This window comes from Pygocentrus nattereri, chromosome 6 (genome assembly GCF_015220715.1).
Source record: "Pygocentrus nattereri isolate fPygNat1 chromosome 6, fPygNat1.pri, whole genome shotgun sequence".
Classification (NCBI taxonomy): domain Eukaryota; kingdom Metazoa; phylum Chordata; class Actinopteri; order Characiformes; family Serrasalmidae; genus Pygocentrus; species Pygocentrus nattereri.
In genome coordinates, this window is record NC_051216.1 from 44824212 (window position 1) to 44838055 (window position 13844).

A 13844-nucleotide genomic window follows, 5' to 3' on the forward strand; every position below is an offset into this window, starting at 1 on the left:
ACACTATAAGGGATTTTCTGGCCTCTTCAAGTCAACCCACTGTATAGTAGACATCACTTTGAATACATCGATGGAAAATCCACGAGGGAAATATTTGTCGATGTTATCAATACCCTTGAAAAACTGTTTTAGTCCTACCTATAATTAAGCGTAATCTTACATTTTACATTTACGGCATTTGGGCGACGCTCTTATCCAGAGCGACTTACAGTTTGATCATTTTTTAGTTAGGAGTCTTGCCCAAGGACTCTTATTGGTATAGTGTAGTTCAGTGGAGTGTAGTGGAGCTTACCCAGGTGGGGGGTTGAACCCTAGTCTACAGCGTAGAAGGCAGGGGTGTTAACCACTACACTAACCAACCACTAATCTTGTTTATAGCATGTATATTTGAACTAACCATAAAGTAGAATGATTTCCCAAAGGGAATGGTTAAATAAACAAACAAACAAACGGCGCTCCTGAGAATGAAAGACAGGTCATTTGCATAATGCTGGTTGGTATCGGCCATAATAAAGTGTCGTCAGCTATCGTCTCAGCCCAGAAATTCTACATCGGTGCACCCCTGGAGACTGAAAAAGAGAAAATAGGGGTAAACCTGGGGGTGTGGGAAAGCTAAGGTGTTTGATGTGCTCACTTCAGATCCACTTTTATGTCTAACAACAGCACAAACCCTAAAATGGTGCCTACTTAGGCACAAAAAGTGCACTTGTAGGTGCCGGGGGTACAATGGGTTTTTTTTTTTTTGGCGGAACAGGCGTGCCTGGCCTCCCAGAGAAGGTGCACGGTCCTTAGGGGAGAGAGGGAGCGAGAGAGGGTCTCTCTGTTCCACTTCGATTGAGGTTTCCCGCTCATGGCACTTTCAACCGTCCAGCCAGCGTGGCAAAGAAGCCGTGAGGTGGGGTGGGGACAGGGGGATACGGTGCTTTGCGGCAGCGCCGGAGTAAAGACAGCGGGCCGGACGCTTTGATGTGTCTTATTCAAGCTGACACCCTCTCCAAAAAAAGATGTGCACCACGGGTGAGCGCGAGGTTCTGCGAGTGTGTGTGAGGCGCTGGCCATCTTTTTGATGTAAACAGTGGTCCCTGAGCCCCCACCTGACCCCACACCTCCCACAAGCTCCCACACTCGCATCTATTGTCCCGTCTACAGCTGTAACCGTCCCATTTGATCTGCTGTCCTTGTACCCCTCGACAGGGTCCTTCTCCTGGGTTATGTGAAAAGCCCAAGCGTAAAGACAGAGTTCAAGCAAACTATGTGATAAGGCTTGAGAAAGGGACATGTCTATGTTTGTGCATGCGTGGAGGTGAGGGGGTCTCTCGAGCTTCAAACGGACAGTGCGCGTGGACCAACACAAAGTCCTGTTATTCTGCCGACATAATAGTTTGAATGAAGATTGCTCATTAAACGCTGGTCAGCAGCGTTTTGATGTGAGATGAGCAACAGTTAGCAATCACACAGCGGAGGCTGTAAAGCTGGACACTGGCTATACTCGTCTACACAAAGCAAATAGGGACAAATACTTACCGTTAAACTGTAGGCAAAAGAATCAGGTAACATTACATGTTGATGGTCCTTTTTAGATGATCTACAGATACAACCTTCCTGGTGAGGCTCAGTTGATTATTTAGGGTTTAGGTTTAGGGTTGAGTTAATAGAATCTAATCACACACAACTAAAAATTAAGTTGCATTTAATCAGAGCGGAAATTTCGGAGCCTTTTAGGCCTACAGAAAGGCCTCATGACTTCCGGGAACTAACAAATGCAGGTCTGTAATTTTGGTTCAGCAGCATCGCGTCATAATGAGAGTTTATACCGTTCAACACGGCGGAGCAGAAACCGGTCTGTTTATCCTCTGATCTTTAAAAGACGGCGGTGGGACGGACGTCCAGCTCACGCGTCCCAGAACACAACGTCTCTGCCTTCTTTAATAAGGACACGGGAAGGACGTTTTCCTGAGTCTGACATATTTTTAAAGGAAGTAAAAACACAAGTAGCCAAGTGGAAATTCATCTCTCTGACTGGACCTCACATGATGTCCGCTGTCATGGTAACGTTTACTCTAAGCGGTCCTAAGCGCGTGCACGTCATTTTGGATCGGATTACTTATAACGAGCGTGTAAATGAGGATTTTCCATTAGAGTGCTTGAGCAGAGTGAGCATAAACACCTCCGTCTTCATCTGCAATTGGAACGTATTCAATCAGATTGGCAACAATCTTTGCCTGTAAACACAGCCACTGTGTGCAGTTGCAAACAGCAATGATGTGGACACGGCCTCTCTTCCAAAACGTCTCAGCAGGACAAGCACAAAGAGCACCTTTCTGAACTCCTGGGAAGAAGAAGTAGAGAAGACGACTGAATGAAATGAAAAGTACAAATTTGTGTCAGCTTTTCCCATCTACAGGACTCTGCCAGGACACCGAGGAGGAGGACATGTAATCTGTTTTTGTAGCATTTTTCTTGCTTCCCCCCCCCCCCCCCCCCATCTTCGTGAACCCTCGAGTCCCAAAGAAGCGAATAACGCCGTCCCTCTTTCAAACCTAAACCCCCGACTGCGGCAACAGAGCCGGTGAGCGCAACCTTTTGTGGGTGCTAACAAATTGGGGGCAAGCGGGGTGAGCTGGGGGAAGGGGGGGGGGGGGGGGGCTGCTCAATCAAAGCCCAAGACAGCACAGAGAATGCAACAGTAATAAGACAAAACTCAAGACCCCCCTCCTATTAGGGGAAAGACCATCACTACCTTTCAGTCCCTCCCCCAAAAAGCCCTCACTGGGACCATTGTCCTGCTCGTCCACTCTCAAACAGCAGCTTCCCCTCACTCCAGCTCCTGTCCGCTCAGCCCTCCAAAGCTAAGCACCCCCCACACCGGATAATCCTCCTGACAGCTCCTCGGAGGCCAGGGATATTTGTTTAGGGAAAAACGATTAAACTGTAATACAACAGCCTGGCCCCTGACTCCCCCTTCAACGCCAAAGTGACTGACAAGAAAAAGCAGTCAAAAGGAAACTGGCAGCTATCCCAGAGAGAGAGAGAGAGAGAGAGAGAGAGAGAGAGAGAGAGAGAGAGAGAGAGAGAGAGAGAGAGAGAGAGAGAGAGAGAGAGAGAGAGAGAGAGAGAGAGAGAGAGAGAGAGAGAGAGAGAGAGAGAAAAATGGGGGCTGTGGAGAGGAATAAGACCAGTTGTGCTGTGGAAAAGAGCAGAAATGATAACAAGAGTGAGGAATTTTAGAGGAGAGTTAAAGTCAGAATCAAGCATTTTGTTGCCCGTGCGGTTTTGTGCTTAAGCTCAGTCAGCCGTCCCGCTTTCATCTGCGAATTCTAGGGCTTGTTTCAGGGCTGCAACTACTGAATGTATTCATTTCCCAAACACTACCTCAGATATTTGAGCACGCTATAAGAAAATTCCACTTTTACACAAGTTTAGTCGCTTGAAACCTACATGAAACTTCACTGCACTTGAGCTGCATTATGTGAAGCGTTCTCCACGTCGTTTGAATCTCGGCTGCAACTGTTGTTGCAGTCATGAAGCTTTCACAAGAAAGTAAAATCAACACTGAATGTGGCACATTATGACAGCAGAGGTGTCAATTAACATCTCGCAGCTGTCGGAACAAAACCTCGCATCTCCATATTTGCCATTTTCCGGTTTTTGATGTAACTTGAAAACGCCTGTGGTCCTTTACGACGTGTAAATTACACGAAGAAGGGCCCGAAAGACCTACATTAAAATTAAAAGTAGGTTTTTTCCCCTTCTCCTGTGATGATACCGCTTTGGAGATACGAGGTTTTGTTCGGACAGCACCATCATGCATTACTACACTGAAAGTCATCACCTGATTTAATGCATTACATTATGAACAGAGGACATCCCACCAACAGAGGACACAGCTAAAGCACTGTTCATCACTCAATTCAATTTTTCATTTGAAAGAAAACACACTGGGAGCGAAGCTCCCAAAAACAGTGCCGTATGGAAAGCGGTGCAAGTGCCCAAGAAGTTTAAAAGAGCAGAGGAAAGGAGAAAGCACATCAAATAAGATTAAGACGGGAAAAAGAAAGGTGGACGGCTAATGAGAAGCGAGGGGAAGAAAGGAAACAAAGGCGCATGAGAGTAAGGGAGCAGAATGTGAGTGGGAGAAGGGAAAGAAAGAATGAATGAATGAGGGGGGAAGAAAGAGAGAGGGGCAAAGAGAGAGAGAGTACTGGTGAAAGAACAGACTTGTATCCAGCTGTTCTTCTTTTTTCTATACACCGACACCTTTCATTCATTAATTCAAAAAAAATTTCATTCTTTCGTAGCACTGAATCCACCGAATCGAACAATCAGAGCCTGAACCGATCGGAGCATCCGGGCGCCTTTGAGCGTTTTATTTTTCCTGCTATTCGGGCCTATTATCGTCAGGTGCCCGCTTCTCTTGTTTAGTAAGGCTTTCAAATCTTCTGCATTAAAAGCCCAGTGGTTACAACCAAGGAGGAGGAAGGTGACTCATTCGTACCTTTTGAGGGGGTGGAAACCGCCCTGTGGTGGGGGGGCAGTGGAAGGTACCATTTAACAGATTAAAATTAGGCCTGTTATAGTTACAAAATCCCAGCTGACGACGGTCATACAAAGCCTAAAGTGGCCAAATTGGCAGTTTAGCCACTTTACTTGGCAGCTATGCTTATTTAGCAGCCACAGCCATCCGTAAGTGCTGTTGAATCGACACTGTGCACACATTCACAAATGTCTGCGTTGAAAAAAAAAAATTTGACGTCAGCTCAACTTAAAATGATACAGGATCTGATTACATGGCTTTGCTTGATTTGACTCAACTCGAGGTTTACCGACTCAAACTTCTTAGTTGAGTCAAAACTTCTCCCAGCTAATCTTTCTAGATCTGCGTCTCAGTTAAATAAACAAACCTGAATGTGTTTTCTTTCCACTCAGGTTCCCCACTAGCTGGCGCTCCTTCCATCGCACAGTCCCATCTGGCATATCTTCCTCTTGGGCTTCTGGATATGGACAGCTGTGGCACTGCCGGGATTCAAACTCACAACCACCTGATGTCGTGGGTGAATAATTAGAAAGTTGCACCACATGAGACACAAGCTTTAAAGTTAGAACTACAAATATTTTCTTCAGTGTTTTAAACATATTGTAGACACAAAATCGGAGCTGCTTCATGTGTTCCTGAGCCGTGCAGTGGACTAAACCATCACCCCAACAGGAGGCTGTGAGTTTGAGCCCCAGCGATGCCATAGCCATCCGTAAGTCTGTCCCCAAGAGGAAAAATGTCTAGCAGGATTGTGTGATAAGTCGTGGCTAATGGGCAAATGGAGTATAATAATAAATTCATTTTATTTACCAAACTGAGATGCAGAACTAAAAAAAAAAAAAAAAAATGTGCATAGACCATAAAACACATGCTCTGTTCATTTCAGGGGAGCTTTTCCAAAAAATAGATAAACGGAATAAATAAATAATTTGCATTTATTTCATGCAATTACTGAATAACTTGCCTTATGATTTGGTCACGTAAATTCAGATAGACAAACCAAAGTATACCCTGGAGAATAAGAGGTTAAATAAATGAAATTATACTTTTTATGGCTCTCTTTAGCATTCAGTGTGACAAATATGCAGTAATAAATATAATCAAATACTTTTTTAACAGCACTTTAACATGACGTGGTTACTGATGCCATAATACAACTTCATTTACAATTCAGTGCCAAATCAGTTTAAGCTTGTGGCACAACTGAACCAGACGCTTTCATTCTTCCCTAGCCAACATTTCTGCTATCAAATATTGGATACTCATTATCGGAAAACTCAGATCTCCTCAATGCTCCGCTCTATTATCTGCATTTAGAAATGAGAATATGGAGTTAAAACAGAGTTCCTCCCCTGCTGTCTACCTAACCTTTTGAAGCTCGCCACAACAAAGCAGACCACGGCCACCACAGGCAGACAGCATAGGGCTATGAATAATACCATGTTGTCATGAAGCAAAACATAAACAAACACGTGCAGCATATGGAGTCGGGGGACAGTGCCCATTTGCCAAATTACAGAGCAGCGGTGAGGATCCACCGCCGGCTTTGTAAGATGGATGCTTGTTTGTTTGAGTAATAGAAAATTATTCCGTGCAGTCTCGGTTAACCGGAGTTAAAAAGGCATGACGCTCCGGTGAGGTCATTGGGTGAAATAATGGAAAAACCTCAAGGCCTTCACAGGTCATGAAAGCAGCCTGATAAGACACTGCATTGTGCAACTGAAGAGTGAAAGGATTTGCACTACCATGGAGCCCAGATATGTTGATTGTACTGGTAGTAGTTTGCGATATGCCAAAAACCCATATCATGTTCAGTATATACTGATCAGGCCTAACATCATGACCACCTCCTTGTTTCTACACTCATTGTCCACTTTATCAGCTCCACTTACTGTATAGCTGCACTTTGTAGTTCTACAGTTACAGACTGTAGTCCATCTGTTTCTCTGATACTCTGTTACCCTGTTCTTCAGTGGTCAGGACCTGTGGGCAGCGTCCTGCGACCACTGATGAAGGACTAGAGGACGACCAACACAAACTGTGCAGCAGCAGACGAGCTGTCGAGCCGGACCTTCTTTTTGAGGATGTGCGTGGCATATGTGAAGTTAATATGTAAAGATGTATGAGTCCAAAAACCTTTATTTCAGGCTTGACATTACACGAATCAAGACCTAAAGGTTTAATTGTATTTGATAATTGTAATTGACTGCGAACTGTCAGTTCCCAAGCTAATGATGACACTAATGACACCACTTTCAATTAAGAAGGCTAAGCAGATTTAGGGTAAACAGGTCTTATAAAATGAAATGTTTGGACATGTTTTCTACTTGTGAGAGAAGTTAAGTGATACTTTTTTTTTTAAATCATACAACCGGTGAAATTCCACCTCCACATTTAACCCATCCGTGAAGTGAAACACCACATACACACTAGTGAATACAAACACACTAGGGGGCAGTGGGCACACTTGCCCGGGGGGGTGGGCAGCCCTATCCACAGCGCCCAGGGAGCAGTTGGGGGTTAGGTGTCTTGCTCAAGGACACCTCAGTCACAGACTGTCGGTGCTGGGGTTTGAACCGGCAACCTTCCAGTCACAGGGCCAGCTCCCTGACCTCCAGCCCACGACTGCCCCCAAAGCAGTCAAACATATTGATGATATGATGTGCAACCACGTTAACAGAGCGCTAACCTGCACATCTGAAGCTTTGGGCTGTCAGGCCTTTCTCCACAGCCAAGCAGGTGAGGATGCTGAGGAAGCTGGTGGTGACAGACTGCCGTTTAGCCCGCTGGGCCTCCCTCTGCCGCCGCTCCCGGGTTGGCTTGCTCCTCATCAGCACTCCAGGGGGCGCTAGCTGGTGGCTGCTCTCTCCCTGCGGCCTCTGGGCAGCCACAGCTGTGCGCAGGGCCTCCACCCAGTCCTGGGCTTTGGCTTCGCTCTCTGCCCGCAGACGAAGCACCTCGTCTGGGAAGATGGCCTGGAAGTAGAGACGGACAACTTAACCATACTTGCTTTAGGATACTCGCATTCCAAATAGATACTATGAAATTATAATGCGCAGCTAGGGTATGAGGTCATTTACAGCTGATTGGTTGATTTAGTGATTTCGTGAGTTTTAGGCATGTGAGATTTGACCTGCAGTTGACCAGTTAGCCTACAAATTATAACTCTGAGCTGTACATGTGTACAGCACACAAATTTGTTATCGTCAAGTCTGAAATATTTCCATATATCGCTCTGCTTAGATGTTGCCATTTCACTTAAAGGTGATGTAAACAAAGTCGCTCAGTGGTTTGGTGTGAAATGCCCCATTTTACAGAAACTTACCGAGTCGGAATTGTTCACAGCGGAGGTGATAGGAAACAGATGTTCCTTCACAGAAAGTTGTTACATAAAGCGGTTATGAATGTGCTGCCTGGTGCCGGAGACGTTGTTTTACAACAGTTTTGAGATCACGTTTTGGCCTAAAATACATTTTTTAAGACCTATTCATGGTGGAAGTACAGACAGTGGGCTGTAAAGCAAAACAGCCCCCAAAGAACACTTATCTTTTCAGATTTGCACCTATTTTACCATCACCAACATTACATATAAAAGCTCAGGAGAGACATACGAGTTCACTGATGTTTGTGCTGTAGACATTGTGAGCCCTGGAATCATCTGCATCAAACCACTTTGAATGACTTAACTTAGTTTCTACCTCAGTGTTTGAATTACACAGAAACTCTATAGAAAACCCATTTGAATTCTCCAAACTTGAATATCCGATTATACAGAACATAGTCACCATGTCCAGCGTCAAGTGCCTGCTAAAGGCTCTGGAGCAGCGCAACAGAGTTCTCTGGAGTGATGAAGCTCCATCCAAAACCTTTGGGAAAAGTTGGAGATCCTGAACTAAACATCCAACGTCAGTACCTGACTTGCTAATGCTCTTGTAGCTGAATGCAATCAAATTCTCATAGTAAATGTTCCTACATCTAGTGTAAAGCCTACCCAGGCTTTTATCCAAATTGGGATAAACTCCCTATTAAAACCCTTGATTTCTACGCAGTCTACAAACGTTTGGACACCATGTTCATGTAACCATATATGATTTATTCTAAGGGACTGTTAAGTATTCAAGTAAGCAAGCCCATCTATACCTGGAAGCGGGCGCAGGTGGCACCATCAGCCTCGTCCCGCTGCACGGCAAGGCAGGATGCTAGAGGGTACTGCAGAACCGGCTCATGGACAGGGCCTCGGCCCTCGGTGGGGAAAGCCTGCAGCTGAGTGCGGCTGAGCACAAAGGTGAAGGTGCTCCAGTTGTTGAGGTCGCTGAGCTGGTACAGGAGGCCCGCCTTAAGGACGTCAGCGCAGCGCTGGGTGAACAGGGGCAGGGCCGTGGGACGGACCGGTGGACGTGGGACAGCAGAGTTGGAGTCAAGATCCGTTTCGTGGGGGGTCGGAGGTTCCCCCTGACTGTTAGAGGGACGGGCGGCCAGGACGCGCTCCCAGAGGAGCCGGCGCCACTCCAGCGCCTCCCACTGGCAGGGGGCGCGCAGCTGCAGACGGGTGCTGTTGAAGAAAAGCGCCTGAAGTACGCGGCCGTCCTGTGGGTGCGGTGCGCCCACACCCTGGCAGTGCGACAGCGACAGGGCGGTGCATAGTTGCCTGTTCCCGCTGCTGTCCAGGCAATAGAGCCGCAGCTCGCAGGGCGTGAGCTCCACATGGCAGGCACTCCAGCGGCCCCACGGACCCTCCCTCTGTTCCAATATGCCCTGCTTGACCAGGCTGGGGCTACCCTCCTTGTTGGCTGGGGAAACAAAGTGTGCAGTAAAGAGAGAGAAAACATTTAAACACAACCCACTGATATGCAAATCAAACACACATGTAAACAAAAAAAAACATGGGAAGTATTTTAAAATAAAATTGGCATTAATTGACTTGGACAGCAATGCCAATCAGCTGATGGAATTATATATAGATTACTTAAAAATAAAAGCACTCTACTATATTGTTCTTGTGACACATGCATGGTAGGGATGCACCGATATGGGAAGTGAGGCCTGATACCAATAACCAAATTTTTTTTCACGTGCATACTGCGATACTGCTAAACTAGTCCCAAACGTATAAATTGGTTCTAGATTCACCTGGACGAGCACTAGAAAAACAGCATTTATTTCTGTAGGGTTACAAATGAGGTAAAATGAATAAAACAATAAGTGCAATGAATTTCAGGATCGACACCAAATGGTTTAAGTGGTTTGTCCCTTGTTGTATCATGCAAAACCTACATACTGATGAAATGCTGCCCAGCTGTCACTGACTTTAACGGGTCTGCCGATACACATCAACTACGCTACACTACGGATTCACTTCGAACTCCCAGCCAGCACCTTTAACCTCTTTCTGCAGGCCCCTTAGTGGACCCTTTTCCCTTCTCCTGGCGGAATGGAAATCGACTCCAACATTCATAGTTAGTAGTCGGCTCTGTGTATAAAATGTGCCTCTGTGTTGAGCTGCTAGTGAGCAACGAGGGTTAAAAGGGAGGCGAGAACCCCCAGCTGTGAAAACAACACATCTCTATAAAAGACAATGTCAAAACAAAAAGGACAGCATAAATGCAGCGGTTCCAACACAAAAAACACCACAATAAAAACACTTTTATACATGTTGACTTGCTTGCTAACCTATAAAGATGAAAATCCAGTTTGCTTCCGGTTTTGTAAGTCAGACACATTTACACTGAAATATATTCCATTCTAACATTACTGGGAAAAAAAAATGCATAGATCAACTGAGAGACCTCCAAAAACACACAGGACATCATATTAGTGGAAGCATCTTTGCAGTTACACTAATGTATGAATACGGTTAGACTGACTCATCATTACTTCATTACAGTCTCCAATTGCTTTACCAACACCCAGGCGCTCACACTGGTGTCCACAAGACAGTGAGTCAACAGTTCCCATACAGCCGTCACTTGCACAGTTAAACACGGGGTCCGACTCATTGGCCAGGGTGGTCCAGACACTCATTTTAATTTGATAAGACCCAAAGTTCCCAGAGGAGCTGCTCTCTGATACGACACTTATCAGTGATGAACACAGATGCTCGCATCGGTCGGTGATGGATGATATTTTGCTATGTGATAGCGGCTTGTCGAGTCGATGCAAAGGTTCTCTCACAAGAATTCCCTGTGACCTCAGCAGGAAGAAACATCATTGTTTGCAGGACCACTGTGCAAACAAAATGGGCGAGAGCGACCCCTAATCTGGGGCACTCCTTTTCAGCCCTTCCTCTGTCTGCTCATTTCTTTCACACAGTGCCTCCCCGTTATCTCCTTTCCTCTCTCCCTCCACGGCACCCTTCTTCCCCACATTTCCTTGGCCAGGGCACAAGCAGGTTTCCTTTGGAGCCTAAGAATCGTGGTGGGTGTTTGGAACTGGCACCTCAGACTCTTGGACACTCGCATCTGACAGAGGTCAAATGGAAGGCTGTTTAAAAGCAACTTCCCAAATGTTGTTCTTAGGTCTTATCTGCAATCTAACAGTCAAAACTGCAACTTCCATGTGCACAGTGCACATAATGGGAAGTTCCCTCCACTGGAGGTTGATAAACTAAGCATACTGTGCGCTGGGCTAATTTGAGTCAGTCAAGGAGGCATCATCAGGTGCCAGGAGGGCTGCTGTTCTTCGGCCTTCTGGAACCCTTTTCTGGAGGCCGTGGGGCTTCTCTCGCTCTCGGTACTTCAAAGGAACATTCGAGTTTGTGGCCATGGAAAGGGTCATTGTTAATTTCACGCTAGAGAAGAAGTGAGGCGCGCTGACATGACTCAATTAGCAAGCTGGCAATGTGCCGGTCAGCACTTTAACAAGGCCTGGAAAGGGTAATATATAAAAAGGGCACCAGGGACAAAGCTTAGTCATATTTTGCTAAAATCAAATGACATAGTTATGACCCCATCTGGTCCAGATACTGAGGAATCAGCAGCAACCTTCTGAATAAGCTGAGTAAGTCTACCCCGGATTGTCATATATGGTCATTTGAAGGGGCATTCCGGCCTAAGACTAACATTTAATACAGTTTTTGTCACAGGGTGAATCAAAAAGATTCGTCCGATTTCAAAGCTCCATATTTTTACAACTGTGAGATGCCGAAGAACCAATCACAATCCAATTGTAAGAGGGGGTCTTAGAGTTTCTGACTGGCTCCCTTCAGTCTGAGAGGAGATGAGACCCCTGAGCAGAAAGTGCTCTGCATTCTCCGCTTCAATAAGGGTGAATCTGTCTTCGACAGTGAAGCTCCAACAGCTCAGAAGATTCGTCGCTGGTTCCGCAGCACTGGATGATCTCCGAAATCGCACTGAAAGAGCCGCGAGCGCAGCGACACCCGACACGCTCAATCCAGTCTGGGATGAGTTTGACTGTGGGGTTGATGTCTTTACAGCTGGAGGAGGTTCAGACTGAGACCTTGTACAATTACATAATAAAGCTTATGCTCATTTAAACCGTTTACAGTTCACTGCACTGTAAATCATTTTAAAATCGGATGAATCTTTCTGAATCACCCTGTACTCCATCGCTCAACCCTGCATCCGTTGCTGAACAGCAGTCATGATTTTGTATCCTTTTTATTGTTGTTCATCGATGTTTTCTCACTACAATACCCAGCATGTCTACCACACAACCCTCCCACAGTGATAAAGAAATCCTGACTGCTAGCACAGTCACAGATGTAGAGGCTAATAAATAAGAATAAATAATAAATAATGTAGAGCTTCCATTTTTAACTAGCCAGCAAGAAAAACAACAGCACTTCATACAGCCCACCCTCAAAAATCCACCGCAACATGCAAGCAGTTTTTCAAATGTTCCTCCCACTTTTAAGACACTTCATCAGAAGGGGTGTTTCCCCTAGTCTTTAACCTCAAAAAGATCAATCTAGATCCCATGTGTCAAACACAAGGCCCGTAGCACAATCCTCTCCAGCCTGGAGAAGCATTTTAATTTTCTCTGCACTACAGTCCCCAGCATGCACTGCAACGTTATGCGCACTCCGACTCGCCTACCCCAACATCAATCTATGAGATAGCGGTGACACCTCAAGTGCATACGATTCTTCGCAATTCCACACCACTCGTATCACCAGACAGACCAGCTGCATTTTGGCTGCAGTTCAACCCACATAAATGCTTAACTTCAGCTCAGCAGCTCAGAAACTGAGCCCAAGTCTCAATTAACTTGCAGCAAAGAAAGGACGTCAGGTGTCTAGTTCAAGCAGATAGGTAGGTTAAAAAGACTGAGCTCCTGAGAACATTGAAATTTGAAAAAGTTCAAGCATTCATGTAATATTTCAAAGTCTACTACAAGTGTCTATTTTCCTTTTTTTGCATATTTAGTTTATCAGCGTTGGCAGATTATATACTTGAAAAATATTGGTTATGTGTATCCACACTTTCCATGTCGGTGCATCCCCACCATGCATGCGCCACATGGACGATCAGAGTGCTTTTGTTTTCGATGAACAATAGCTCAGGTTACAGCATAACATTAATTAATAATGAAATAAAAGCATTTTTTTTGCCCTACAGATTTATAGAGATTTTCTAACGTGGCATTTCACTCGTTGAGTTTGACCCCCCTGATCTAGAGACGACTGCGGCACATCTGTAGGATGCAAGCAGCGTGTTTTCAACAGATGCATTAGTTGTATTTTTCATTTTGGCCGGCATGTCCCTTTAAGGACTTTAAAAGAGACCAACCAACAATTCCTATTCAAGATAAACATTGATTGATAATCTTACAGAGTTCATTTTAATTAACTTGTATCAGTGGAGGACCAATAAACATGCAAATGAGTAGGCAAGCTCCATTGTGTTCCTGTCAAACAGACTGTGTCCTGCTTGAGGGCTACTAGATCACAATTAGCTTACGCTCTACGTTCTGCTTTTTTCAATTAGGCTCCCGCCACGAGCCTGACACAGTCCTCTGTCTAAAACAAGGAGACGCAACCTGCAATCAAAACCGATTTTCTGTTAAAACCACCAACACAGCCACACAGCCCAGCGCTCCCCGAGGGCTGTAATCAGACCGAGAGGGTAGAGCTCACATGATGCGACGATAAATGTTGGTTTAAACTTAGGGCTATAATCTTTGGCCATTTCGTATCAGGGGGGAAATAGGACCATCAATAAATGGGCTTTAGGCTCTACAGACAGAGCCTTAAAGGCCAAACTGAAACAAGAGACGCATTAACTCCCAGTTACACCAGGCCAATCATAATAGGGTTCGATATGTTTCAACCTCCCATAAAAGTAATGACCAC

General features: G+C 45.4%; 1 protein-coding gene across 3 annotated transcripts in view; it reads right to left on the reverse strand.

The window, feature by feature from the left end:
* plekhm3 (pleckstrin homology domain containing, family M, member 3) overlaps positions 1–13844 on the reverse strand; it is a 63742-nt gene that overhangs the window by 39438 nt on the left and 10460 nt on the right. For all 3 annotated transcript variants that reach the window (XM_017703032.2, XM_017703033.2, XM_017703034.2), the window contains exons 3-4: positions 8675–9324; positions 7224–7509 (exon numbers count right to left, since the gene is read on the reverse strand). In XM_017703032.2, coding sequence (XP_017558521.1) covers positions 7224–7509; positions 8675–9324 — 936 coding nt within the window. The remainder of the gene's footprint in view (positions 1–7223; positions 7510–8674; positions 9325–13844) is intronic.